Raw genomic sequence first — 27,418 nt, forward strand, 5'->3', positions numbered from 1 at the left:
TCATGGCAAGGTCACTCCTGTGTCAATGCTGCAGCCATCTGGGTGTGCAGATGCTGAAGTGTGAGGGGAATAAGAATGTAGGCACAGCTGCATCACCCTGCCGGGAATACAGAGACGGCACAGCCAGCACGGTGCTGCCAGCAGAGAGCAGTGCCCCGTGCTTGCTGTGCCTGCAGCATGTCCGAGGTCATTGTCACCATGTTTGGCTCCCTCAGCTCCATGCAAGCGAAGAGCAGGACTGTGTGCAGTGCAAACACAGCAGCAGGCAGCACAAACACCCTGCCAGCACGGATGGACTGTGCTGGAACCTACTGGCCTGGGCAGGATTCAGTCCTAGGGGCAGTCTGGCACAGGGCCAGGTGCTACTACATATAAAGTCACCTTTTGTAGCTGTGCAGTGGGGTGCTAGTACCTGCCTTGCAGCTGATGAGCCAGGAGCTGAGGCCAAGGAGCTGCTGGTGCTGGATGCAGCTCCGGTAGAGGTGTGAGTGGCATCTCTCCCCATCAGCCCCAACATCACCAAGTGCAACAAAATCTCCCTTGTGCCCACCTCTGCCCCAGAGCAGACTCCCAGGGCTCATTTCAGCCCCACAACCAGCTTCACTCCAGCACCACAAGCTGCCCAAGGGGCCTGCCTCATCTGATCCCCTTAGCACATGTGGAAGGGATAAAGGCAGCAGCCTGCAGCACAGTGGGAGTTGGGTCACACCAGCGCACACTGGATGCCAAGGCATTCCCCCAGCTGTGTGGCACGGAGTTCAACTTAGGCCACCCCTGGCTCCTTGGAGACCTGCAGCTCCTCCTGAAGAGGTGTGGGGTGGGGACAGGAGGTGGCAGAATGGAGGAATCCCAGGGAGGGGTCAAGGCATTGGGGGCTGGAGTCACCGCCTGGATCCACTGGGGGGTGATTCCCCCACAGATACAAAAGGGGAGATCCTGCCCCGAGCAAGGACCTTCATGATGGGTGAGTGGCACTCAGTGTGGGGGAGCACACGAATTGGGGTGCTGTATGATGTGTGGGGCACAGGGCATGGGGCCTGGGCTTATGGAGTGATGGGGATCCACATAGCGTGGGGTGGTGCATGGACTGATGGGTATTACAGGGGGTCACATGGCATTGGAAGTCACACTGCTTGGGGGAGGTTGCATATCTTGGGGAGGGGTCACAGTGTAGTGAGGGTCAGATGCAAGGTCACACAGCACTGAGATCACCTGGCATTTAGGGGTTTACATTGCATGGCATGCCAGGATATCAGAGGGTGGGAGTCAGACAACAATGGGGCTCACACCAGCTGTCCCCTGACTCTGCCATGCCTGCCCTCCTCCAGCTTTGGGGATGGCACAGCCCCCCACCCCCCCTCCCTAGTATCTCTCACCTGTGTGAAGGCCTGGGAACTTGGGGTTGGACTTGGTGTGATGCCCTGCACCCTTGCCGTGCCCTGCGCCGAATCCTTCTGTCCCCAAAACACTGTTACAGTGCCATCCTGAGGGACGGATGCTGCCCACGGCACCATACACTGACACCCATCTCTACCTTGGCAGCTGCACTCCCCCCATGCTATGCCTTCCTAGCTTCCCTCCCCATGCCCACCAGGCTGTTCATTCTGCATATGCCCAAGGTGGGGGCTGTAGCATGGTGGAGGGGGTGCCCTTAGCAAGGTGAGGATCTTGGGAAGACCCCAGGCAGCAGCACCCTTACATGAGAGCCAAGGAACCCTCAGAGCACCTGAATCTTCCCAGGTGTCTGTCTTCTCTCCTGTGGAGCCTGTTCCAGCATGGCCTCTGGCATGGGATGGTGCTTGGCTGGCAAGGGGGCTGCGGGGAGTCGAGGAGATTGCGGCTGTCAGAGGGGATGAGACGGCAGAGGGGATGAGACAGCAGAGGCAGGGCAGCAGACACGAAGGAGACAGGAAGGAAAGACAGCCTGCTACTCCTCTCCCATGCCTGCTGCCAGTCCTCTGCACACACAGCTGACATGAGCTGGTGCTTCCCTCTTGCTGTCAGCCAGCAAATGCTTCCCATGCATGCTGCCCGTGCACATCCAGCCTCGGGAAGGTGGCAGGAAACCGGCAGCAGGGAAGATGCCATCCCCACACAGGGACCCACTGGGAGGCTATGGTGTGGGGCTCACAGGCCCTTGTCCAAGTCACCCTAACCCACCTCACCCTGCTGCCAAAGCCCTTTGGGCCAGAGGAGGTGGAATGAAAAATGTCCAGCAAACAACGACAAAAATCAGGTCTGAGCAAGAACACCAGCGAGGGGCTGAAAAAGCTGGCAGCGGTCCTTGGAGATGCTGCCAACAAGGGCAGGAACATCTCACCACACTCTGCTGGCCCAAGCCAGCAGCCTGGGGGCTTCAGACCTCGAGGAACCAGCAAGAGGGCACAGCCAAGCTGAGGGTAAGATGGGACAAGATTTTGCACTCTCCCGGTGCCTGCAACAGCAGTGTGTTCTGGGCTGTCACTCCGGGTGGGGATGAGGCCAAACACAAGCAGTTGCCTGAGCAGATAAGGGGATAAAGAAGCATTGGCAGCACCTAACACAATGGCCATGGAATGGGATGGAGACGAGGACAGTGGCTAGCTAGGAGGATACTGCAGGATGAAGCTGTGAGTGAACTGAACACAGTCACTGTGAGTGACTGAACAGACTCTCCGTCGGGGCACAGAGGTGGCTCATGGACAGAGATGGTCTCTGACATCATCTCGGGCTGCCAACACCACTCTCCCTTCTCCAGCAACATGTGGCAAGAAGTCTGTCCCCTCTTGAGATGCCACTCTATCACCAAGGGCAGGAGGAGGTTTTGGTCTGAACCGTGAGGTTTTTCCCCTTGCCTGATGCCCCTTTTGGGGTGCACGTGTCCTTCCCAAAGCCCCCTTTGACGCTGGTCGTCCAGCCAGTGTTTGCACACTGCTGCTCCCGACCAGTTCGCAGTTTCCAGCCCACTTTCCCGAACCCATCTCCTCCCCCGGCGGCCTTAACGCAGCCCTGGAGAGACCCCCGGCTGCCCGGGCTGCGCAGCGCTGCGCGCCTCGGGCGAGAGCCAGGGGGTGGTACCGACGCTGGCGGCCCCGGAGCCGGGGAAGCCCTTCCCGGGGGCGGGCGGCCAGGCAGCTCCGCCCCGCCCCGCCCCACCGCCTTCTACCCGCCGCGGGACCGGGCTGCCCGACAGTGAGGCCGGTGCGGGGCCGAGCGGAGCGGGGCTCGGGCAGCGGCCGGGACACGCGTGGCCGCGGGCCATGGACAGGCGGGCGCTGCTGATCCAAGCGCTGCTGGTGGCAGGTGCGGACACCTGTGGGCAGGGGCAGCGTGTCCTGGTCCCGGGCAGCGCCACCCCAGTGCCAGGCACGCGTAGAGTCGGGTGGTCCTGGGTAACGTGGTGCCGGTCCCGAACGGAGGGTGACGGGCACCGGAAAAATAGGCGCCGGTGGCGGTCACGCGTGGGGTATCCCGGGTGTGCCAGCCTGACCGTGTTCCCTTGTCTACTTCCAGCAGTGTGCTCGGCGGCAGCGAGCAGTCTGGGCAGGGACGAGCGGCACAACGAGGTGCTGCGGAGGAGCGGCGGGGCGCCGGTCCCAGATACGGCTCCGCTGCTCGGCCGCAGCCTGGAGAAGGAAGGTGGCGGAGCGGCCTCCGGGGACGACCTCAGCGAACTGCCGAGAGGTAAGCGTGGGAGAGCCGTGCCTGGGGGTCCTGGAGGGGACGGCTGTTGGTCTCGGAGGGAGTCCTGTGGCAGGTCGGCAGTGCGGGTTGGGAGCGGTTGGACCCAGGAGACGCGGAGGGGCTGGTTTGGGCCCGTGGGTGTCCCGGCGGTAGCTCCGGTTCCGCTTCGGAGGAAGCCGCGGGGAGTCCCCATCCCCGGGCCGGGATCAGCCCGTGGGCACTGGCACGGAGCCGCTGTGCTGTAGCAGCTCCCGCCTCGTACCTGGGCTGTGTCTCTGAAGTCCCTGGCGCGGAGGTCCCTAGGGTCCCGTGCTCCTCGGCCGCACAAAGGCAGAGCTCCCCCGGGAGGCGCGACAGTGCCGGCCCGCTGGTACCTGCTGCCTCTGGATTGGGGCCGCGATGGTCGCTGGCAGGGGCACCACTGTGACTCAGCCGCCGCCTACGCAGGGCTGCTCCTCATATCTAGGCAGGGTTAGTCAGCGGCACCCTCGCTCTGGGGGTGGGGGGCACACTGCCGCTCTGTTAGGCTCCCTGCCTGGCTCTTCTCCCCCGGCTCCACTTACCAAGTACTCTCATGCGGTGGGTCAGCAACCCATGGCAGGTTGGGGAGTCTGACTTGTGCCTGTGCCCCGCACATGTGACGTGCTGGGATCAGTAAACTGGCACCAGGAGAAGCGTGCTCTGCCTGATAGACTTCGCCCTCCGTTTTCTGGTGTTCTTTGCTTTTTTGCTGTGGCAAAAACCTGCCAAACTGAGCTGATGCCCTGGCATCCGAGGGGACACAGCCCCCCGGTAAATCAAATTAGTCCTGATGGAAGAGATGTTCCAGCCCTCTGAGGAGGGTACTCTGTCCTAGAGCAGATGATATGGCAAGTGTAGGCTGACCTTCACCTGTGGGATAGGCTGAGGGGATTGCAGATATTTGGTTACTTCAGGATGTGGCCTTCTGGAGTACTTTCTCGATGCCTTGAGCTGAGTTATGGTCACATAAATCTGACTTCTGTGTTTCCTTCACCTTCCTTCGGGGTGCCTGAGCTGAGACGGCCAACAGCCCCCTAGGACCACCTGGCCTGGACTAGTTTTCCTACCTACAAGATCTTCTCTGGTTGTTCTAAGGGACAGAGCCCTGGGGAGAAGGGGTAATGAAGGTGAAGGTGGCTTGAGAGGATGAGCAGCACAGTGTGTCCTCTGGCTGCCACCAGAAGATAGCCTCCGGGGGGAGGGGCAGCCTCTGTGGCCAGCCTGGGGCAGAGCCCCAGACCTCACCCAAGCCTGGGGGTTTCTGCAAGCCACACAATTTCCTGGAGTGTCAGTTTTCTCTAGGTGTAGCTGAAGGATGTTGAAAGCGTGAAGTAACTTCGCTAGGTGTGCACGCAGTGTGCTGGAGCACCAGATGCACTGCTTACGTCAGGAAGTGGCTGAGAAGGAACTGGGCAGGTTACAGCTCGCCAGGGTAGACTCAGCTGCCCTCTTCTCCAGCACTGCAGGGTTCAGTTCTCATTTGATTGGGCTCATCACAGTTAAGCACCATGATTTGGGAAGGGGGAAGCCTAACAGTCCATTTCAGGACAGTGAGTGCTCTCTGGCTTCTTAGCACCTTGTGAGATCAAGCTGGGGGCTGATTCTTTGGGCACCTGTATGTCTTAAAACTACTTCAGTGAAGTTGCTGGGTCCAGTCCATGTCCAGGAGAGTAGCTCAATCCTCTGGTTTCTCCCCAAACCATCAGGGAGTTGGCCTTGCAGGTTTTTTCTGCACAGTGATTAAAACATTTATTTTGAATTCATGGGTGTTTTGCCCTTAGCATCTCTTTGGCTCTACAAACCCAAAATTTAAGCCAGAGTTGCTCTCTTAACCTTGCTCTGGGTGCACAAGTCATCCTTGTACCCTGACAGGAAGGAAAATCCATCAGAGCCATGAATAGGTTCTTAGAAAAGACTTATGCTCATCAGGGAAACAAAAGGCAGATAAAGGGGCGATTAGCAATGTTCTGTGTCCAGTGGAAACTCGTGCCCATAATAGCAACATCTGAGATGCATTCTGTTCCCCACCGCCCTTATCCTGATCCCTTTCTTTCCTTCAGAACTGCTCTTATGAATTGGAAAGGCCATGACATTTGTGAGAAGCTGCAAAAAAAATGGAATGGAAAACCCCCTCAGTTCCAGGGCAGGCTGCTGCACAAAAGGCTGTGGGAGTGCCAGAGCCGAGTCGGCTGCTGCTCTGCCTCCTGCGACTGACACGGAGGTGATCTGACTGCTGTTTTCTTCTTCCTAAATTATTTTCCAGTCGCTTTCCTGTCGAAGCCTCAAGGCCTGGTTACTCCCAAGAAAAAAGGGAACGGGAATAAAAGAAGAAAAGGCAAAGGGCTGGGGAAGAAGAGAGACCCGTGCCTGCGGAAGTACAAGGATTTCTGTATCCACGGGGAATGCAAATACATCCGCGAGCTGCGGGCTCCCTCCTGCATGTGAGTCGCTGCCCTGTGCCTGTGTGCCTGTGCCGGGGGAGCCTTAGTCACGGTTCCTTCAATTCTCTGCGCCAGGCAGAGGAAGAGTGGAGGAGATATTTTTATTGTGTGTTCTCTATCCGTGCTGGGACAGCTCTGACTTGGCCTCTTTCCTTGTGCTTCTTGAACAATGTCCATCCCCCACTAGAATGTGCTGTGGAGGTAGACCCAGTGTGCCTTGCCAGTACTGTGAGCTTTGGCTGAGCTGCTGTGTGAGCACTCACAGTGCTGGGGTTTGGTGAGGAGGGGTTGGGGTCTCACAGCCAAGGGCTTCTGCAGGTCTGATTTTTAAGTCCCCGTCCCAACTCTGTAACCCTCCACTCCCCTGTTCCTTGCTGCTTCTAGCGCTGAGAGCTTGGGGCTCCTGCAGCTGGTGCAAGCAGGAGGAGCATTTCTGCCATGGCACCAGCAAAATGGATTGGAGGGACCAACTTTGGTGACAGTCTGCCAAAGCTATACCCAAGCTGTCCCTTGTCCCTGATGAAGGAACAGGGCTGTATACTCCCTGGGATGCAGGTGAAGAGCAGGGACTAGACAAGGCAAGCAGAGGAGAAAGCATTTGCCAGCTGCCAGAGCAGCTGGATCCAGCACTGCTACTGCAGGAAATACCCAGGGGTGCACATCTGATCCCTGCTGACGTGGGCAGGGGTTGAGCTGGCAGCTATGTAAGAGGCTTTGTTCTTCACTATCAATACTCTGAGCCACGCAGCCCTGCGGCTGGAGTCCAGGAAAGATAATAGCTCCCTGGCTTATGGTCCCCACAGGATCTCATGCTTTGCAATCTGCAGGGATCAGGCTCTGCATAGCTCCTTGAACAGCTTAGTTTCTCTCTGCCTGGAAGCTGCCATGGAGTTGGGGGCTCAAGACTGCTAGCAAGAGATCTCTGCTGGCTCAGTTTGAGCTGGTGGCCCAGCATGATGTGGGGTGTAGCACACCCTACCTAGGACTAGGACAACCAGGTGTCCCCTGCCCAGCTCTATGCCCTTCCCAGATACATGGGGCTTGGAGAGGACCTGGGACATGGATAAGCAGGAAGGCTCCAGGAACCAGCTGGGGCTCTTCAGCCTGATGGCCCACCCGTAGGTGGTAGCTCCCAAGCCATCATGGATTTTAGGAACAGCAGCCAACTGCCCCTTCTATAATGAGGCCTCTTGCTGATGGTGTCACCTGGTTGTGGCTGGATTGTCACTTACTTGATCTGGTCTTCAGAGTGCAGGGTGGGGTGAGTATGCTGCCAGGCTGAGGCAGACTTGCTGCCATGGCTAGGAGGTGACGCTGGTGTGTGGTATTGTTGCAAGCTTGAGGGTTGGTAGCACTTGACATAGGAATAAATGGATATATCTGGTGGCATTGCTGTGCCTTGCCTGGCAGGGGGGACCGGCAACCTGGCAGCTCTGGTGAGCAGCATTATTTCTGTTATGTGAGTAACCTCCCGAGCCCTCAGGGAGGCGGCACCTCTCTGGCTGGCAGAGTGTGCAGGGTTATCCTGCTCCAAGGGAAGTAGGGAAGTGCTGAGGTCTGGTCCAGCTGCCTATCAGCTCCTTTCTGTGGGCTCCTTACTTTCAGAGGTGGTCTCAGCAGCCTGGCTCTAGACTGGGAAGAGCATAGCCCCTGATGCCTTCTACTGGGGGAAGCTCAACCTTTCTAGGAGCTTTTTCCTGGTGCTTGGAGCAGGAAAAACCCAGTAGCAGGGAGGTGATGGTGACACCAAATGTCCCAGCTTAGGGGTAGGGGACCAAGGGGAATGGGCAGGGTGCTGGCTAAGGCTGCACAAAGAGGCAGCTCCTCTTGCCCTTCCACACTGGGGGATGTGCGGGACCCAATGACCTTCTGTGCTTGGTCACCACCAACGTTTAAAACTATTTCTCATGCAGATGCCAGCCAGGCTATCATGGCGAGAGGTGCCACGGCCTCTTGCTGCCTGTGGAGCACCCCCCCAGCGCCTACGACCACACCACGGTGCTGGCCGTGGTCGCTGTCATCCTGTCTTCCCTGTGTCTTGTCATCATTGCAGCTCTGCTGATGCTCAAGTGAGTGGGGTGGGGCTGAGCTGTGGGAGCCATGTCCCTGGGAAGGCTCCATGCAGGGAAGGCTGGCAGGGAGTTCTCTGCGCTCTGAGCATCTCTTTGCTTGGCCTCACAGGTGTCACAAGAGAGGTGTCTACGATGTAGAAAACGAAGAGAAAATCAAGCTGGGCATCACTGTGAACCACTGAGGATGCCAGGTGCTGGTGAGGTGAGCCCTTGGCTGGGCATGGGGCAGCAGTGGGGCTCGTGGGCATCTGAGGGCTCTGCTTGCTCATTCTGGCTGGGACTGCTCTGAGAATCCTGTGACAGTCAGGCACGAGCTGAAGGCAGTTTTGAGGCTGGAGAAGCAGCTCAGTGGATTTCTGCCCAAGAGGCAGCCCTGTGGGGCTTCAGCTCTCTTTCTTTCTCTTCCTGTCCAAGTCCCTGACTCCCCAGGCTACCAGCACCTCGTGCCTTCTAACTTTAGACCCCTCCTTTGCCCTGTTGTTGAATGCCTTCAGGACATTTAGCAGCGGAGAAGCTGCTTCTGGTGTGTGCTGCTTCCCCCCCCGACTTGTTCTGCTCCCTCTCTGACCCTCTGAGTCACTTCCCCTCCTTAGATATTGCCTCTATTTATATGTATATAAAAACCCACCCTTCCTTTTCACTCCCACTCTGCTCCTTAATCGCACCAACATGCTTTGCAGCTGAGCACAGGGGGATCCTGCTGCCAGTCCATGCCATGTTACCCTGGCTGGGCGGTGGGGCCGTGCTCTGTCCCAGGTGCTGGGAAGTTTGCAGACTTCCTGCAGTACTGTCCAAACTGTGACGTTAGATGTGCCCACACATTACAGCTACTTCTCTTTTTGAAGCAAGAGCATTTTGTGTGAGGATGAGGTAATGCCTTCAAGGAATGGCTGCTCTGTGGGTAGCTGCGTGTAGCTGTTCATAGGAGTTGAATTCTGGAGAAGGTTCAGCATGAAACTTTGCCACCATCCCTCCTGGGGTGGATGTAGCCAGGGGCAATGTGCTGTGGTCCCTGGAAGGGCAGCACAGTGAACATGCTTAGCCACCACTCCCCTGGTAACCTGGCTCCCATCTTCCCGGGTCCACCTCCCCAGAGTGGCGAGTGGCTGCTGCTCCTGCTATGATTTCAGTAGCCACAAGGGACTTTCCTGGCAGGCCGGCTGGGATAGGCACCGTGGCCCCACTATGCAAGAACCACTTTGTGGCCAGAGCAGCCCAGGGCTGTGTTGTGAGCTTATCTGCTGTTCTCTTGCAGGGGCCAGCACTTACGCACTTCTACCTCCGTGAAGAAGTGAGAGCTGCGGAGCCAGTGGTGCCCTGCAGGCAGCTCAGTAGCCTCTTCTGGGCTGAAGCAGGCTTGGGCCAGGTGCTGGCCAGTCAGGTGGCTGCACAGACAGAGAGACACTCCAGAGACTATCTGTGCCCTGCAGGGTGTGAGGGGCTCCCCAGCAGCTCTCTCTGCCCTGTGGTGCATGCTGAGGAACAAACTGTGAAAGGAGAGGAGTCTGGGCTCGGGGCTTTCTTAGGTGCAGGAGGGGTGGGAGGGTAACAGTTATTTAACAAGATGTTTTTCCTTTTAAATTATATATTTATTTTAGATAAACTGTACATAGTATTTATATTTATTGTAAATCTGGCCCTGCAGCCTTCACGTAGGCTAAGGTGGCAGGGTCAGGCCTCCCTTATTTTTTAAGTGCAATGCAATATTCTAATAAATAACACCTTTGTTACAAACACCTGGCTTGTTAATTTAATGATGGAGGTGGAAGGGGTCAGATCTCTGAAGACTGCATGTAGCAATGTGCTCTTGCTGGTGGGGCACTGCGGTGACAGAGACCCTTGCATGTGCAGGGGGGTGCTTGTGCTGCTGGTGGCAGAGTCTGTTCTGTGGGGGCCTGCAGCCAGGCCAGCCCTATTTCTTTGGGAATCTGTGACTTTGCAGCTGATGTCCTAGAAGGGATGTGATGTTTGGGTGTCCCCTCATTAAGAAAAGCTGCCTCTGGTATAAGCGAAGCCATTCTGGCCACTGAGTCCTGGCTTCAGTTCAACACTTGGCTAAAACACCCAGAGGTAAACTTACCTTCCCTCAGAGGACCTTGGCAGATCCTGGAGTGGCAGCTGGCTCCTGGGGCAAGGGTCATGCCAGTAAGCATCATTTCATAGAATCAACCAGGTTGGAAGAGACCTCCAAGCTCATTCAGCCCAACCTAGCACTCAGCCCTGTCCAATCAACCCGACCATGGCACTAAGTGCCTCATCCAGTCTTGTCTTGAACACCTCCAGGCACGGTGACTCCACTACCTCCCTGGACAGCCCATTCCAATGCCAATCACTCTCTCTGCCAACAGCTTCATGCTAACATCCAGCCTAGACCTGCCCTGCCACAGCTTCAGCCTGTGTCCCCTTGCTCTGTTTCTAGGTGCCTGGTAGCAGAGCCCAACCCCACCTTGCTACAGCCTCCCTGCAGGGAGCTGTAGAGAGTAATGAGGACTTCCCTGAGCCTCTTCTGCTGCAGGCTGAACACCCCCAGCTCCCTCAGCCTCTCCTCACAGAGCTGTGCTCCAGGCCTATCCCCAGCCTTGCTGCCCTTCTCTGGATACCTTCCAGCACCTCAACATCTCTCTTGAATTCAGGAGCCCAGAACTGGACACGGCCACACCTTGAGTGCCTGAGCAGTGCTGAGCACAGGGGCAGAATAACCTCCCTTGTCCTGCTGCCCACACTGTTCCTGATCCAGGCCAGGATGCCATTGGCTCTGCTGGGCACTGCTGGCTCATGTTCAGCTGCCAACCAGTACGCCTAGATCCCTCCCACTCTGGCCCCAGCCTGTAGCATTGCTTGGGCTTGTTGTGGCCAAAGTGCAGAACTCTGCACTTGGCCTTGTTCAGTCTCATCCCACTGGCCTCTGCCCACCCATCCAGCCTGGCCAGGTCCCTCCACAGGGCTCTCCTACCCTCCAACAGCTCCACAGCTGCTCCTAGCTTGGTCTCATCTGCAAACTTACTGCTGCTGGACTCAATTCCCTGCTCCAGATGACCAATAAAGCTATTGAACAGGACTGGGCCCAGCACTGATCCTGGCTCTCCAGCCACAGGGTTGTTCAAGACATTGCAGTAAAAACAACCCTCAAACCATTTCTTTCCTCCTCCCTGATATTCTCCAGGGTGAGCTGAGTTCAGGGTGAGATGCTGGCTCGAGTACAGAGTGTCAAAGCAGAGAGAAAGCTTCCACCTGGAAGAATCTTGCTTTTCTCCAACCCCTTTCCTTTCAGCTGATGTCCAACTCCAGTTTTCAAAGAGGGGTGCTAAGCTACTGCTTTCCAGTCCTGCTCCTACAACATGCACTAAAGACAGGCAATGAGTAGACTGCAGAGCTGTGGGGCCTAACTCAGCCCAGTCTTAGCTCTGGTAAAGTATGCAATGAACTTTAAGCTGACTGTGGGAGCGAGTGCATGGATTCATGCCTCTTACTCAGCTGGTAAGTTTTGTGGTAGCAACGAGATCTGGGGCATAGAAAGGGAGAAGGCAGCAGCATTTTAACTCTCCAGTGCTTCCTAAGAGACAGCAAATGGGAAATGGGTGGTTGGCAACTGTCACGTAGCAGGGTGAAAGCCTCAGCAATTGCAGTAGCCTGAGTCCCAGAGGAAAGGAAACAGGTTACTGGCTCTGGTCTGTGCAGACCTGAACCTTAGTGTTGTGGGAGTGCCAGTTTAATCAGAGTCCAAAATGTCTAATAGGCAAATAATGGCTGCAGCTGCTGTGCAGGAAGCCCTTCTGATCCAGGCACCTGGCTGTGTCCCTGTCTTGCCATGCCTCTGCTACTCCCCTTCCTGGGACCCCTCCATTCTCCAGCTATGTTGCTTTTCTGTGTTTCATGGTAGGCAGCTCTCCCTGCCAGGAGCTCCAGGCCACCCTGGCAGTCCCTGGGAACAGCTCCCCTGGAAGGCTTTTCTGCTGATTGCTGCCTAGCACCCAGCTGCCTTCTCCCCTTCCCTTGTCTGCAGGGTCATGTGGCCTGCTTTGCTTGTCTGCAGACTGGCAGTGCAGGCTGGGCTGCCCTCAGTGGGTGAATTAAAAGACACCAAGAGGGAGGAAACATATTTGGGAAATGTAGGGTGCAGAAGATGACTGGATTCATGCACTGGCTCCCTTTGCCCCACTGGGCTGGGACAGGCTGACAGTCCTACAGGACCGCTCCTTGGTCCAGCTGTTCTTGTGGTCATGGAACAGGAGGTACCCCAGAGCCTGGGTGGAGCTCACAGGGCCTGCCCAGGCTGCCCAAGTACAGTGTAGGAGGTCAGGCTGCTCACCTAACTGTGCCTGCAGGAATGGGGGGTCAACAAAGGAGTCTTCACCACCCTACCAGGAGTGGGCAGCCAGCCAGGCTGAGCTGGTGAAGGCAGGTGGTGGCCTGCAGCAGCCTGGCCTTTCATCCTGCTCTGGGCACAGACCCAGGAGCACAAACGTGCCACCAGCTGCAGCATTTCCTGACTGCCACAGCTGTCAAGCCCACTTGCTGCCCCTGACATGGCCATCATGCTGTGACCTCTGGCATCTCCCTCCAGATTCTATGCTTGGCTTGTCAACTGGTGACAAAACATGTGGCCGGCCACTGAAAACCACCACCCAGTGTGTCCCCCAGCCCTTCCCCTGGGCCCACTGCAAACATCTGCAGATGGAGATTATGCACCTGAAGGACAGTCTTGTGGCTTCTTTCAGTCTGCTCTCCAGAGATGATTTACTTGGCTGAGTTTCCTCCTGACTGGGGGTGCTAAGTTTTACCCACCTCCTCATCCAGCTGCATCCTGAGCCTGGGATGGGCTTTGCTGCAGGAAGACATCTCCCATGGATTTATTCCTACTTCAGAAAGGGTGACACAAATTCTCCTCAGGGACTTGTGGAGTCTGGCATAGCAGAAGGCTTGGCACCAGCATTCAGCTGCTCTTGCAAGCACAGGCAGCAGGGACCATTCCCCAAATCTGCAGTGGGGGAGTAGCAATGCCTGAGGATGCTGAGCAGCTGTGGTGGGTGGAAAGAGGTGGGGAAGGTACTGAAAAGCACTCCCAGCTGTGCTCTGGGAGCAGGTGGCAATAAGCGTCTCCCGAGGGCTGGCTCCTTCACAAGGCTTTCTAAGAGGGGTGCTGCAGGAGGTGCCCCGGGCTTGCCTCTGGCTGTGGAGCAGCACATTGCACGATTCAGTTTTTGCTGCCTGACCTCACTGCTTACCTGAACCCGCAAGCCCCGAGGAAGACTCTGGGACTGGAGGGAAGGCAAATTTATCGGTGGGCAAAGGGAGGGTGCTGGGACCCTCACCCTGTCCAGCCCAGCACCGGCCTGCTGAGCATGCCCCGATTTCAGCATGCCCTGTGTGCCACAGGCTCTGTCCGGCAGTGATGTCCTCGCTCCTCGGCGAGGCCGTGGGCCAAGGCCACGTTTTGCCCGCGGTGCTCTTGACGCGGCACCTCCTGCTGCCTGTCGGTCTGCCCCTGCTGCCCCTCCTCTGCAGACTCCAGAAGCGTCTCCCGAGGCCAGCCGGGCGCCCGTATCGGTGCTGATAGCTGGCAATGCTGAGTGCCGAGCTCCGAGCACCGGCAGGACCCCAATGGCTCGGGCCGGGGTGCGGCAGCCACCGCGAGAGGCGAGCACTAGGGCCGAGCGAAGGCGCTCCTCACGGCAGGGCCCCGCCGTGCGCCGGCAGCGCCTCAGGGCTGCTCCGGGGCTCAAAGTGCAATCAGGCCTGCAGGACACGGCCGGGCCCGCTGGGCCCCCCTCGGCTTCACTCTGCGCACGTCCCGCCCGTGCCCCCCCAGGGGCTATGCCTCCTAGCGTGATTCCCACGGGCGCTCAGGCGAGACCGGCCCTAGAGGAGGCCTTGCCCAGCACCCCCGGCCAGGTGTCCGGGCCGCTCCCGGCCGCCCCCCCCCCCCCGCTCCCCCTCTCCCTCCGCCCCCGGAGCGGCAGCGGCCGCGCACGCGCAGCTGCACGCGGAGCCGGCGGCCCCGCGCAGGCGCCTGTCGGGGACAAGATGGCGGCGCCCGTGGACCTGGAGCTCAAAAAGGTAAGAGCCGCTCCGCAGCGGGCAGCGCCTCCCGCCCGCGCCCTGCCGCTCTCCGCCCAGTCCCCCTTCCCTGCAGGCGGCCTCGGCGCGGCTGCAGGAGCGCGGGGCTGCTGAGCTGGGGCCGCCGCTCTCCTCGCAGGCCTTCTCCGAGCTGCAGGCCAAGGTGCTGGACACGCAGCAGAAGGTGAAGCTGGCAGACATCCAGATCGAGCAGCTGGCCAAGAGCAAGAAGCACGCGCACCTCACCGACACCGAGGTGATGATGCTGGTGGACGAGACCCGCATGTACGAGGGCGTGGGGAGGATGTGAGTACCGCTGGGAGCTGCCTGCGGGGACTCCCCCGTGCTGCTGGCCTTGCCCGGCCGCCCCTGCCCGCTCCAGCCGGCTGCAGCCCCGTGTGCGGGCAGCCCCCAGGCTCCGTGTGTGAGAGGCCTCTCGGCTGCGGCCCCGTGTGCGGGCAGCCCCCAGGCTCCGTGTGTGAGAGGCCTCTCGGCTGCGGCCCTGGTGGGGTCCGCCTCTCGCAGCGGACGGGGCAGCTTCTCTTGTCGCGTTCGCGTGGTTCGTTTTGTTTGTTGACTTTGATATTTAATTGCCACAATCTGCCTGGGAAGGCAGTGAGGCTTACTGGGGTTAGCTACTGGCTGTCCCGAAGAAGGGCTGTTGTAATGGTGTTGGGTTTGTGTGGCTGTTTGCAGGCTTTGCTCCGGGCTGTGGTGAGCTCTTCTGGCAGCTCTGGGAAGCCTGTAACCTAGAGCAGCAGAGCAGTGTCCTGATGACAAGTCTTTGTGAGGAGGCTCTCACAAACCTGTCCAACGTTGGTCATTTCCAGTGTAGTTTACATCAGACTGCTTGAACAGCCCCTCTGCACAGTTCATGTGCATAAATGTTCTGCAGAAGTGCCCTTTGCTGCATCATGCCATGGAATGGCTCTTACTGGTGTTGTCCAGGTGTTTCTGAGCTGTGGGAGTGAGCGTGAAGCTCCTCTGGGTGGTCCCACCGCACTCATAAAGATAAGGATGTGCTTCCATGTATGGTATGTCTGTCAAAAGTAACACTCTTTAGTTAACTTCTGCAATGCACTGCTGCTTGACCTCAGCAGCCTCTGATGGCGGTCATACAGAGTGGTGCCAAGTCTGAAACAGAAGCTTAGGTGACAAATACCATTCTAGGTTCCTTTGCTTCTGAAGTGAGAGGGCTACGGGTTTTTTCTTGCATCTGTTGTGAACTGGGTAACAGCCACGAGTTGGGCAACAGTGATGACTACTAAGCTCAGGCTGGGGGTTTGTGAAATGCTGAATCTGCTCTGACTGCTATCAGAAGGGATGATTGCATCAGCCTCTTCTGCATTCTGTCTTGAAATGGATGATCACAGGGCTCAGTGGCGAGCCAGGTCAAGTGCCCTGATGCATCAGAATCCAGGTCATTGAAAAGCCAATGTCATTACAGGCTTAAAAAAGGGGAGGAAGGAGGACCCTGGAAACTGCAGGCCAGTCATCCTCACCTCCAACCCTGGAAAGGTGATGAAGCAGCTCATTCTGGAGGTCATCTTGCACATGGAAGAAAAGGTTATCAGGAATAGTCAGCATGGATTCACAGAGGGCAGATCAGGCTTGACCAATGTGCTAGCCTTCTGTGATGGTGTAACCAGCTGGGTGGATGTGGGGAGAGCAGTGGATGGTATCCACCTGGCCTTCAGGAAGGCTTTGGACACTGTTTCCTGTAACATCCTCATGGGCAAGCTTAGCAAGTGTGAGTTAGGAGAGTGGGCAGTGAGGTGGGTTGAGAACTGGCAGGAGGACAGAGCACAGAGGGCTGTGGGCAGTGGTACAGGGTCTGGTTGGAGGCCTGCAGCCAGTGCTGCTCCCCAGGGTTCAGCGCTGGTCCAGCCTTGTTCAACGTCTTCATCAGGGATCTGGCTGAAGGCTCAGAGTGGCCCCTCAGGCAGTTTGCCGATTGTACCACGCTCTCAGTCTGTGCTGCTGTCCAGTGAGATCTGCACAGGCTGAGAGCTGGGCAGAGGGAACCTCATGAAGCTCACCAAGGGCAAGTGAAAAGTCCTGCCCCTGGGGAGGAACAACCTCCTGCAGTAGGACAGGTGAGGGGGGACCTGCTGGAGAGCAGCTCTGTGGAGAAGGACCTGGCAGTGCTGCGGGACACCAAGTTCTCATGAGCCAGAAATTTGCTCTCATGGCCAAAAAGGGCAATGGTGTCCTGGGGTGCATCAAGAAGAATGCAGCCAGCATGTTGAGGGAAGGTCTCTCTCACTCTGCTCTGGTCAGACCTCACCTGGAGTCTTGTGTCAAGGTCTAGACTGCCCATTTGAAGATGAACAGGGAGTGGATCATCTCTGTTATGAGGAGAGGCTGAGAGCCCTGGGGCTGTTTAACCTGGAGGAGAGCAGTGTGAGAAGGGATTTTATCAATGCTAAAGGGGGGAGGTCATGAGGATGGGGCTAGGCTCTATTCAGTGGTGCCTGGTTAGGGGCACCAGACACAAACTGGTACGCAGAAGGGTTTTGTTTAAACATGACGAACAACTTTATGGCGAGGGTAACAGAGCCCTGGAACAGGCTGCCCAGAGACATAGTTTCCACCTCTAGAGACTTTCAAACCTATCTGGATGTGTTCCTGATTTAGGTGAACCTGCATTAGCGGAAGGATTGGAGTGGATGATCTCCAGAGGTCCCTTCCAAGCCTTGCCACTCTGTGTTCAGACCATGTGATCTCCAGATGGAGTTGCAGAGAGGTGGTGGCACAGGGAAGCCAGGGATGCTGTGGTTTGCCCTCTGCTGTGGAGTTTTCAGATGAGGTTGTACCCAGGCTAATGGAGGTGCTCAGTGTGGCAGAGCCCCTTCCTGCACCCTAGTAAAGAAAGCTTTTCCATGTAAACAAAATCAAAGATGTTTTTTTGTGGGGCTGCTAGAAGCTGGTGCCCTGAAAGGAGGTCAGTATTGCTCGCTTGCAAGAGGCAATTGATTTGAGCCAGGCAGGAGCAGCAGACACTGATATTTGGAGTAGGCATGAAGTGACTTGTAAGGGTTTCTTCTGTTTGGTTTTGTCAGGGCAGAGAGGTGAAGAGTAGATCATTCTATTTTAAACCCCAGAAGGACAGAAGAATTTCTGCTAGGTGGACAGTTCCTCCAGAAGATCTCAAAAATGTGAGCATGTTGGCCTTGATCACAGAGGAGTCCTGCTTGAGGATCAGCTGTGGTGCCAGATGGGGTTTGGATGCTGGCTGTAGTGCATCCTCCTTTCTGCTTCTGTGTTCAACTCAGGAGTAAAAGATGCTTGCTGCGTTTGAGTTCATCTCTACAGCAGCTGTCAAAGGCAGGCTGCTGGGGAGTCTTCTTTGGCTTAGCTTCCCGTGGGCAGACAGGTGAGCTGGGTGTGGCAGGCAGCTCTTGCTGCTCAGGGAGGGCAGTGGTGCCATCTCAGAAATGTTTACATTATGTTGGTATTTAAGAGTGACCTTTAATAGACTTTATTTCATTGGTCACTGTGCAAATGCAGATTAAGAGCGTGCTCTTCTGAGTCCTGCTCCTTCACTCAGTTATTGATCTGTTTATTTTTCTGACATGGAGCATTTCTGGGAGCTCTGCCTTTTCTGGCTGGAGGGTTGAAGGCTGCCTTGCTGCCAGACAGCTCTGCTATTCTGTGTGTCACTGCCTGGTGTAGCGAACATGCACCAGGGACTCAAGGCTCTTCCTGAAGCCCCCTCCAACCCCTAGAGGAGAATTTATTGTTGAAATCTGGGCTTTCAGCAAAGCAGACTAAAGTAGCCCTTGAGCAGGAATTTAAATCTAAGGGCTGCCTGGCATCTTGTGTTTCAGCAGATGTCAAAGGTGGCCATTAGAGTTCTTTGGGGCAGATGAGCCACATCCAGTTAAATGGAGTTGCAGGTTTTGTGGTTCATTGGCTTCACTGTCTGGCACAGCTGTGGAGTTAAAGAGCCAAAGGCTGGTGGCTGAGTCTGGCATGCCAGTGTTGGAGCTCTGGTGGCTTTCAGTGTGCTCTGATGGTGCTGTGCTGACCATTTGCTTCAATAGCTGAATTCTCTGAGGTAAGTTTTGTGCTTCTGTTCCCATGCTTGACAGGTTTTTTGTTTTGTTTTTTTTTTTGTCTCCAGTCTTTACCTCATTTAAGCTGCTACTTAGAGTCTGGCCTCTGGCAGTGCCTTTGTTTTTCTCAGCAGCTTTGATGGTGTGCAGCATGCACAGAGGGCTGGTATGCACGCTTCTGTAGGGTGAGATACTGCAGGGCTTTGTGGAATTTAGGTTTGAGGAACTGTGATCATGTGCTGCATCCTGGGAGGAAGTTTGACTGGTTCAGTACTTGTCTCTGCACTAATTGGAAAGCAGTTGTGTGGCTTTTATTCTCTGAATCCTATCTTAAGCCTCCTTCCTTTCTGGGAGGCTTTTGCTGCCCTGCTGGTGGATGTGAAGGTCTGTTTGTTGCTTCTCACCCAGGGCTCTTTGTTGGTTTGGGTTGTTTTTTTTTCCTTCAATGCTGTGTTTGGGTGACATGCAGGGGCCTTACTGGCCTCCACATGTGTGCCTCCATTTACTTTTGCTAAAGCTATTTTTGGTTTGACACAGGAGATGTCACTGCCACATAGTATGGGATGGTGAACTGCAGCGTGCTGTATGAAGGCAGGAGACTGGGATAGATCTGAGTGCTGGCATCTTGCCAACTGCATTTCAGTTCTCTTACTTCATACTCCTTGGAAAGGCCTCTTACAGAACCTGAGACAGCTACCACTGTGCTGGCCTTCTGCTTAAGCTATTTGTGAACTGATATAATGAGATTGACTTGAGAAGTATGCTGAAAGTTTAAACTTCAGAATTCTGTCCAAATATTTCAGACCTTTCTCCTTGCATTCCTTAACCCCTAACCTGGGCACATGTGCTGGGCACACTCAGGCAAACTCAGTGCAGTTGTTTTCATGTCAGGTTTGATCTGATACTACATCATCATCGGTTTACTTCTATATCAAATGGGAGAGCACTTACAAAAATAAAAGATGAGAGAGTAAACCCCAAGGAAATAATTGTGACACAACTTCGGGTTCAGGGCTCCCTACAAGGATCATACATTACTGCACCTGTCCCCCTTAAAAGGGCTTTTCCAGTGCAGTGTGCTGTGAAGGCAGCTGTACTGAGATGATTTTGACTGTTCAAATTTTTGGTATCAGCACCATACACAAATGACACCTGAGAGAGGATTGAATCACAGGATGGTTTGGGTTGGAAGAGACCTCCTAAGCTCATCCAGTCCAGCTCCCTTTACAGTTAGCAGGAACATCTTCCACTAAACCAGGCTGCCCAGAGCCCTGTCCAGATATTTGCCTTGAATATCTCCAGGGATGGGGCCTCAACTACCTCCCTGGGCAACCTGTTGCAGTGTTCCAGCAGCCTCCTGGTGCAGAACTTGTTCCTCACATACAATGTCAGTCTGCTCTGCCCTCATTTCAAACCATTGCCCCTGGTTCTGTCCCTGCAGGCCTTTGGGAACAGTCTCACTGCAGCCTTCTTGTAGCTCTTTCATGTACTAGAAGGCAACTCTAAGGTCTCCCCAGAACCTTCTCTTCTCCAGGCTGAACATCCCCAGCTCCCTCAGCCTGTCCTTGTAGCAGAGCTGCTCCAACCTTCTGATCATTTTCGTGGCCTCTTCTGGCCTCTCTCCATCAGGTCCATATCCTTCCAGTGTTAAGGGCTCTGGACTTGGACGCAGCACTGTAGGTGAGGTCTCCCTAGAGCAGAGGGGCAGGATCTCCTCTCTCCACTGCTGACGATCGTTCCTGGGCTGTGAATGCACTCCTGCTTTTGTTATTCTTGGTTTGTCTGGAATATGAGATCTCAGCAGTCACTAAGCTCTCCTGAAGCTTTGCAGGCAGCAGTTGCTGCTGCACATGGCTCAATACAGCTGTACCAGCTGCAATTTTACTTCTTGTGTGTTTGATTCACTGACATAGAGCACTGCCTGTGCCCCACACATTTCAGAAACCTCATAGAGAGCTGAAGGACACCCAGAGCTTAATCTTTACAGTTCAGTTGCTAACTATAGGCTGCTCTGTGAAACCTGAGTGGCTTCTCTACTGCCCATTTCCTTGGGTAGGGTTTGGTGCAGAGCTCTGTGCTGAAGCCTGGGTGCTGAGAAGCTGACAGGTGCTGCAAGGCTTAAATGAGTCCCAGGGAGAAGCACATTGCTGTCAGCCTCTGCTCAAGAGGTAGTCTATAGACTTAAACTCGATTTTGTTTTCCACAATCAGTCTGTTGTATTTTCTTAGTGCAGTCAGGCACTGAACTGTAAAGGAAACAAAATTTGTGTCCAGCTGCTTCCTACTTGGCCACTGCCGACACTGTATGCTGGACAGGGCAGGGGTGCTAGGAGGTTTGCCATCACCCTTTTATGTCTTGCTTTTTATTTCAGCTCTTTCTCAATTTTGAACTTCTGGTGCAGCTGGAACAGTGCTGTGGGCATGGGCCTGGAGGTGTGTGCAAGATCTTTGTTAGAGAGCAAAACTCACCAGGATGCCTGTGGGCGAGGGCAGGGCTGTTCTGTGCAGGTGCCTTTGCCTCGAGCAGTGAAGTATGGGGCAGCAGCTCTTTGTCATCCCCTCTCTGGCTGATGAGGAGCGTGAAAGGAGCAGAGCTGCTCCTGGGTGTTGTGCTTAACTGTTGACAGTAGTGGGATTCTGGAATCCTGGCCTCCTGCTCCAGGGCAGCAGAGCAGCTCCTTCTCCTCATCACAGACTCCTCTCCAACCTGACATCTGATTTCTCAACCAACCAGGCCTTCCCCTGCCCTTCCCCTGCTTAGTTCTTGATCTTATTCCTGCTGCCCTGGGCTGGATATCTTAGTCCAGTTACACTTCTCCTGCCCTGCTACTCTATTTAATTTCTCCATGCAGTACTGAAATTCCACAGAAAAGATTTCCATGGTTTTCGTGCAAGATGTATCTCTGAGCAACCCTAGGAGGCAGCTGCTTTTCTCTGAGCAGTCCCCTTTAGACAGAGGATTGGCAACCCTTCCACACCTCTGAGAAGTCAATGTTTGTCAAATGTGTAAGCTGCAGAAAAAAAAGGGTCTTAAAAGGAATAGCTTAAAAAAAAAAAGTGTTTTACTTATGCCTACTTGAAGTGAACCTGCTGGTTATAGCCCTCCCACCTACTCCCCAGCTTTGTGATCCAACGTTAGCATACAGATTCTGCATACAGATTCTGCGTGGTGCTTGTCTCCCTTGCCTGGAGACATTAACTCTTTAGGAACAGTTTCCTGTTTGGGCTGGATTTATGACATTCAGACAAATCAGTTCCATTTGTCTTTTCACAGTATCACAGTATCATCAGGGTTGGAAGAGACCTCACAGATCATCAAGTCCAACCCTTTACCACAGAGCTCAAGGCTAGACCATGGCACCAAGTGCCACGTCCAACCTTGCCTTGAACAGCTCCAGGGACAGCGACTCCACCACCTCCCCAGGCAGCCCCTTCCAGTGTCCAATGACTCTCTCAGTGAAGAACTTTCTCCTCACCTCTTCATCCTTAACTCTTTCCCTGCCTGTTGTTGAAGGGAATAGTCTGAGTTCTTTACAATTGAGAAAGAATACAGAAATCCAGTCCTCCCCTTGGATGAAGAAAGCCCAGAAGGAGCCAACACCACTACCTTCTCTTACCCCGATAGAAAACCAGCAAGGCTCAGGTGTTACCAGCAAAAGGTTGGCGTGAAGAAGTCAAGGAGGTGAAGGAACAATGACAGAGCCAGAGCCAAGAGTGACAAATTGTTCGTACATTAGCTTTTTATACCAATTGGCAAACCAGTGGTTGATAGAGACTTGATGATTGTTTTCTTTGCACAACCAATGCTCTAATTAATTTACATTCTGCACTAAACTTTCAGGTAAGTCCTGATTTCTCTTATTGGAATATTCCAATAAACCTTAAACTACCACACTGTTAAAGGGCTGAACAGAGAACTATTAGTGCAGCCTGCTGCTGTTGCTAGAGAGGCAGTTTGTTCTGCTGGCATCCAGAGGCAACGTGCTGCCCTCCAAATGCCAGAGCCTTCAAGAATCCTTGCACTTGCAGGAGTGCAGTGTGGAGGTCAGACTAGCCTGGGGAGGGAGTACTACAGTAAGGCACCTTTGTTTTGTCCCTCTCCCTAGCAATAGGAAGCTCCAGGTCTCTTGCAAATGCAATCTATTTGTTACTTCAGTGGTACAGAGTCCTCTTTAGCCACATACTAGACAAAGGCTGAATGTTTTGGGGATCTGCTTTTGTGTCTTGCTAATGCCAGGTGACTTTACGAAAAGGTACAGAACATGGCTCTCTGATTTCTGAAGTTGTCCAAGCACCTGAATGTCACTGATGTTTGGAAACAGCATAGATCATCCACTGATTGTAGTGTTCAGGGGATTGAAAGTTTTGTCTTTTGAGTCTTTGTCCCCATTTCTTTAAAGAGAAGTTGGGACCAAGGGTCAGAGTCCCTCAGGAAATCCTGAGTGCTAAAGCATTTCTTCCAGAATACAGGGCTGGCTGGATAAGCAGAAGCACCAAAATTTGGCTTTCCTGTGGCAGAGGAAAATGTCCAAGTAACTGGAGCACAGACATTCTGGGAGAGTCCCTGTAGTACCCCTGGATTGCAGGGAAATGCTCTTCCAGGTGTAATGTCAATGGACATTTTGGCTGTGGGTCAGGCTCTGACAAGGGTCCCACAGCTGTTGGGTGGGGATGCCCAGTCAGGCTCTAATCTGATGTCCACCCAAGATGAAATCTTCTGTGACCAGCCTCAGTATAAAGGAGAAATCTCCACCTGAGCACCTCTGACCTAGCTGCCTGCTCAGTGCCTGCAAGCAGGGGGTTTAATCCATGACCCCTGCGTTAACACGTTGAAGGAAACCATGAGGAGGCCAATCCTGTGGGACAAGGTCAGTGCTGGACACGAGTTTAATACCTTAATACAGAAGAACCAGAGGGCTGAGCTCAGGAATGCTACATCTGCTGTCTTGAATCTTTATTTTTGTGTTCTCCAAAGCTATTTGCTGAACCAACAGAATGTTTCAGCCAGTTGAAAAAGAACAATCAACAAAACCCAAGCCACTAAACCCCCAAACGCAAATTCCTCACCAGGCTTCCTGAGAAGAGGCAGTTTTCCAGAACATCACCCAACCTTTCCATTCCACTAATGCTGATTCGGGCCCTATCTCTGGAGATACTCAAAGTGAGGCTCAACAGGGCTCTGGGCAGCCTGATCTAATGGAGGATGTCCTTGCTGACTGTGGTGGGGGTTGGACTGGATGACCTTCCGAGGTGCTTTCTGCCCCAGAGCATTGTGTTACTCTGAAATTTGTTGCTGGTAGTGAGGAAGGAGCAGTGTGATTGGTTTAGTGCAGCTAATTCAACACTAGCACCCAGAAATGCCTCTCTATTCGTGTTCTGCTTCAGTTCTCACTGGGTTATCTCTACACCCACTTCTGCCTGTACCTGCTGTATTTCTTTCTTTGATGCTTTGTTGTGGCAGCATTTGCCTCGTGCAGAAGCCAAGGCTGCCCTGGTTAACAGCTGATGCCTGGGTGTTCCTCCTCACTTAGCATTTCAAAGGTTTCTTCCCGTGGCAAGGCACAGAAAAGGAATTTTTAATATATTTTTTTTCTCTTGCAACTGTGGATGGATTTGTTGTTCAAAAGAGAGAGCTGCTGACCCTGCTAGCTTTGCTTTTGCTGCTGAGGAGAGGGAGCCTTAATGTACCTGCCAGAGCATGGCAGGGTGTCCATGTCTCTGCACACCCTGCTGCTATCTTCACCTTTCTGAGCACAGAGGATTTATTAGTAGGAAAAAAGCTCCTTCCAAACAGGCATTTCCTTAGGGTGGAGTGACCTGGGTATTCACCTCAGTGTTGGCTTGTTTGTTTTTTCTTGGGTGCATGGTCCTGGATGCTGGGGTGAGTGGGGTGGTGTTTCAGATGTCTCTCCATGGGAAACTGGGAGATTGCAACAGACACATGAAGCTCTCAAAGTTTCTTTCTGTTTTCTTCAGCTCTCCAGTGTGGTACAACCTATCCTGCAGCAGCCCTGTTTGAAGCGCATCTGCAGTGGCATGCTGGAGTTACTTGCACTTCCTTTACTTGACAAGCTCCAGGTCATCATTGCTATGTACTGAAAAAGTACATTAAAACACAATTAGAGAATGAAAGCATTAAACCAGAAACATGGTGAAGAAAAATGTCTTGTGGAGATTTCACCTCCATCAGCTGCAGTGAGTTTGCATTTTTTTTCCATGTGATTTGAATCTGAAATGCCAGGAATTCCTGTAGGATAGGCAGGAGGCATTTGGGTTTTTCTTTTCTTAAATCCTGTGTATGCCAATTGAACCTTCAAAAAGAACTAATGATGTTCTGTCAGTGCTGCTTGGTTATTTTGGGTTGTGCTATATTTAATATACACTTACGAGGTATATTCCTACTTTCTTTTTTTAAAGCAACAGGCATGAACAATGGTATAAATCCACCAGCCAGTTCAGTGTCTGGCAATGCAGAAACTGCTGTTTGCAAGCTCTGTTACTATCTTGGCTTGAGGTAATGTAATATGCTGTAGCTATTGACAGATCAAAAAAAGGAGGGAAAGTTCAATGTAAACATGGCCTGAAGTGCAGAACAAAGCCCAGAGCCCCTCAGCAGGGCAGGCTGGAGGCTCTGGGGCAGTCTCTGGAGAGCTTTGAGGAAGCAAACAGTGTGGCATTTTATTGTTCTCTCCTTTTAGCTCCTTAAAGTAAAGAGGTTTACAGCTTACAAATGTCCAGCAGAGTAAAAGTTAACCGTGTTGTGCCCTACATAAGACTTGATTTGGACTTCTTCCAGCGCTGCTAATCCTGCTTTCTGTGTGGGCTTTAGTGCTGCCAGGCTGTTTGCACAGGTCTTGCTGCCAGTGTGCTCTAGTCCATCTCCTTCCTGAGCAGCTCCCACAGCAGATCTGGACTGTGCTCCTGAGACATGTCCAGAAATGGTCCTCCTAATGAATTTAAGAGATGCAGGATTTAAGGTATGCGCTCTGTCAGCAGGGCAAGGGGGAAAGGTTGTAGCTAACCCTAGTGAGAGTGACTCCATGAGCTGACCAACACCAAAACCACCACAGGAAAAGCTTCATCTCTCTGTTCCAGCTCCAAGTGTTTCTGAAGGCTCTTTGGTTAAGGTGTAAGATGTGCTGAATGGGAAGTTCAGAGTCAGACTGAAACATGTGAAGCCCTTAGCCGTGAATCATAGAATGGTCTGGAATGAAAAGGACTTTCAAAGCTCATCCAGTCCCACCCCCTCTGCACTTAGCAGGGACATCCTCAGCCAGATCAAGTTGCCCAAAGCCCTGTCCAGCCTCACCTTGAATATTTCCAAGGATGGGCCCCAACCACCTCCCTGGGCAACCTGGTGCAGTGCTCCAGCAGCCTCCTGGTGCAGTGCTCCAGCAGCCTCCTGGTGCAGTGCTCCAGCAGCCTCCTGGTGCAGTGCTCCAGCAGCCTCCTGGTGCAGTGCTCCAGCAGCCTCCTGGTGCAGTGCTCCAGCAGCCTCCTGGTGCAGTGCTCCAGCAGCCTCCTGGTGCAGTGCTCCAGCAGCCTCCTGGTGCAGTGCTCCAGCAGCCTCCTGGTGCAGTGCTCCAGCAGCCTCCTGGTGCAGTGCTCCAGCAGCCTCCTGGTGCAGTGCTCCAGCAGCCTCCTGGTGCAGTGCTCCAGCAGCCTCCTGGTGCAGTGCTCCAGCAGCCTCCTGGTGCAGTGCTCCAGCAGCCTCCTGGTGCAGTGCTCCAGCAGCCTCCTGGTGCAGTGCTCCAGCAGCCTCCTGGTGCAGTGCTCCAGCAGCCTCCTGGTGCAGTGCTCCAGCAGCCTCCTGGTGCAGTGCTCCAGCAGCCTCCTGGTGCAGTGCTCCAGCAGCCTCCTGGTGCAGTGCTCCAGCAGCCTCCTGGTGCAGTGCTCCAGCAGCCTCCTGGTGCAGTGCTCCAGCAGCCTCCTGGTGCAGTGCTCCAGCAGCCTCCTGGTGCAGTGCTCCAGCAGCCTCCTGGTGCAGTGCTCCAGCAGCCTCCTGGTGCAGTGCTCCAGCAGCCTCCTGGTGCAGTGCTCCAGCAGCCTCCTGGTGCAGTGCTCCAGCAGCCTCCTGGTGCAGTGCTCCAGCAGCCTCCTGGTGCAGTGCTCCAGCAGCCTCCTGGTGCAGTGCTCCAGCAGCCTCCTGGTGCAGTGCTCCAGCAGCCTCCTGGTGCAGTGCTCCAGCAGCCTCCTGGTGCAGTGCTCCAGCAGCCTCCTGGTGCAGTGCTCCAGCAGCCTCCTGGTGCAGTGCTCCAGCAGCCTCCTGGTGCAGTGCTCCAGCAGCCTCCTGGTGCAACTTGTTCCTCGCATACAATCTCAATCTGCTCTGCTCTAGTTTTCAGCCATTGCCCTTGTCCTGTCCCTGCAGGCCTTTGCAAAGAGTCCCTCTGCAGCCTTCCTGTAGCCCCTTCAGGTACTGCAGGGCTGCTCTAAGGTCTCCCTGCAGCCTTCTCTTCTCCAGGCTGAACATCCCCAGCTCCCTCAGCCTGTCCTTGTAGCAGAGCTGCTCCAAAACCCTGATCATTTTCATGGCACAAAATCTAATGAGTCAGGATTTTTTCCCCTTCTTTTTTCCCTTATTTGATATCACTTTGCTGTCTTGTTTGGAATGGGGTAATTAATGTAAGATGACTAAAACTGGAATTTGCTGGGGTATAAGCATTGACTGTTACGATTCGCCAAGGGTCATAACAGGAGTCTAAGCAGACCCTGGGAGACTGAAAGGGAAATGTTTACTGCATGCAGTTGTGCATAGCTAGCTCCTGTTCAATCAAGCTAGATTGCTTGGGATCAGCTCCTTGGAAGCCTCTCTTCCACTGGCTTTGAAAAGTACTTAACATGCAGTAATCCCCTGCTGAGTATGCTCAAAGCTTGAGCAGCAATGCAAGTTCAGAATTAAAAAGCATCTCTAAATAGATAAGGGCATGACTGGGCTTAGCTCAACTGTTCTCCTGGAACAGACTGATGAAGATGCTTGGTTCCAGGGAGCAGGATGCTCCTTGGAAATGGCTGTGCTGGGTTACAGCACAGCATGTTGGGTTTTCTAGAGATACAGTAAATGTGAAAATGAACTTCTGGCTTTGTACAAAACTGGTAGATTTCAG

General features: G+C 54.2%; 2 protein-coding genes across 9 annotated transcripts in view; both read left to right on the forward strand.

The window, feature by feature from the left end:
• Positions 1-742: 742 nt before the first annotated feature.
• Positions 743-9,931, forward strand: HBEGF (heparin binding EGF like growth factor). Of its 5 annotated transcripts, none has more exons than XM_064161351.1 (6): positions 743-964; positions 3,493-3,663; positions 5,948-6,125; positions 8,039-8,194; positions 8,307-8,399; positions 9,453-9,931. In XM_064161351.1, exons 1-5 carry the CDS (start codon positions 958-960, stop codon positions 8,377-8,379), a joined length of 585 nt encoding a protein of 194 aa, XP_064017421.1. In that variant the 5' UTR covers positions 743-957; the 3' UTR covers positions 8,380-8,399; positions 9,453-9,931. The 5 variants fall into 5 exon arrangements, with proteins under 5 accessions (XP_064017421.1, XP_064017422.1, XP_064017419.1 ...); XM_064161352.1 differs by having other exon boundaries at positions 3,496-3,663; XM_064161349.1 differs by lacking the exon at positions 743-964 and adding an exon at positions 3,148-3,282 and having other exon boundaries at positions 8,307-8,388.
• Positions 9,932-14,148: 4,217 nt separating this feature from the next.
• PFDN1 (prefoldin subunit 1) overlaps positions 14,149-27,418 on the forward strand; it is a 41,608-nt gene continuing 28,338 nt past the window's right edge. For 3 of the 4 annotated variants that reach the window (XM_064161356.1, XM_064161354.1, XM_064161355.1), the window contains exons 1-2: positions 14,149-14,254; positions 14,394-14,560. In XM_064161356.1, coding sequence (XP_064017426.1) covers positions 14,222-14,254; positions 14,394-14,560 — 200 coding nt within the window. In that variant the 5' untranslated portion in view covers positions 14,149-14,221. The remainder of the gene's footprint in view (positions 14,255-14,393; positions 14,561-27,418) is intronic. The other variant, XM_064161357.1, reaches the window with a different exon arrangement.

Source organism: Pogoniulus pusillus, chromosome 22 (genome assembly GCF_015220805.1).
Source record: "Pogoniulus pusillus isolate bPogPus1 chromosome 22, bPogPus1.pri, whole genome shotgun sequence".
In the NCBI taxonomy this organism is placed as follows: Eukaryota; Metazoa; Chordata; class Aves; order Piciformes; family Lybiidae; genus Pogoniulus; species Pogoniulus pusillus.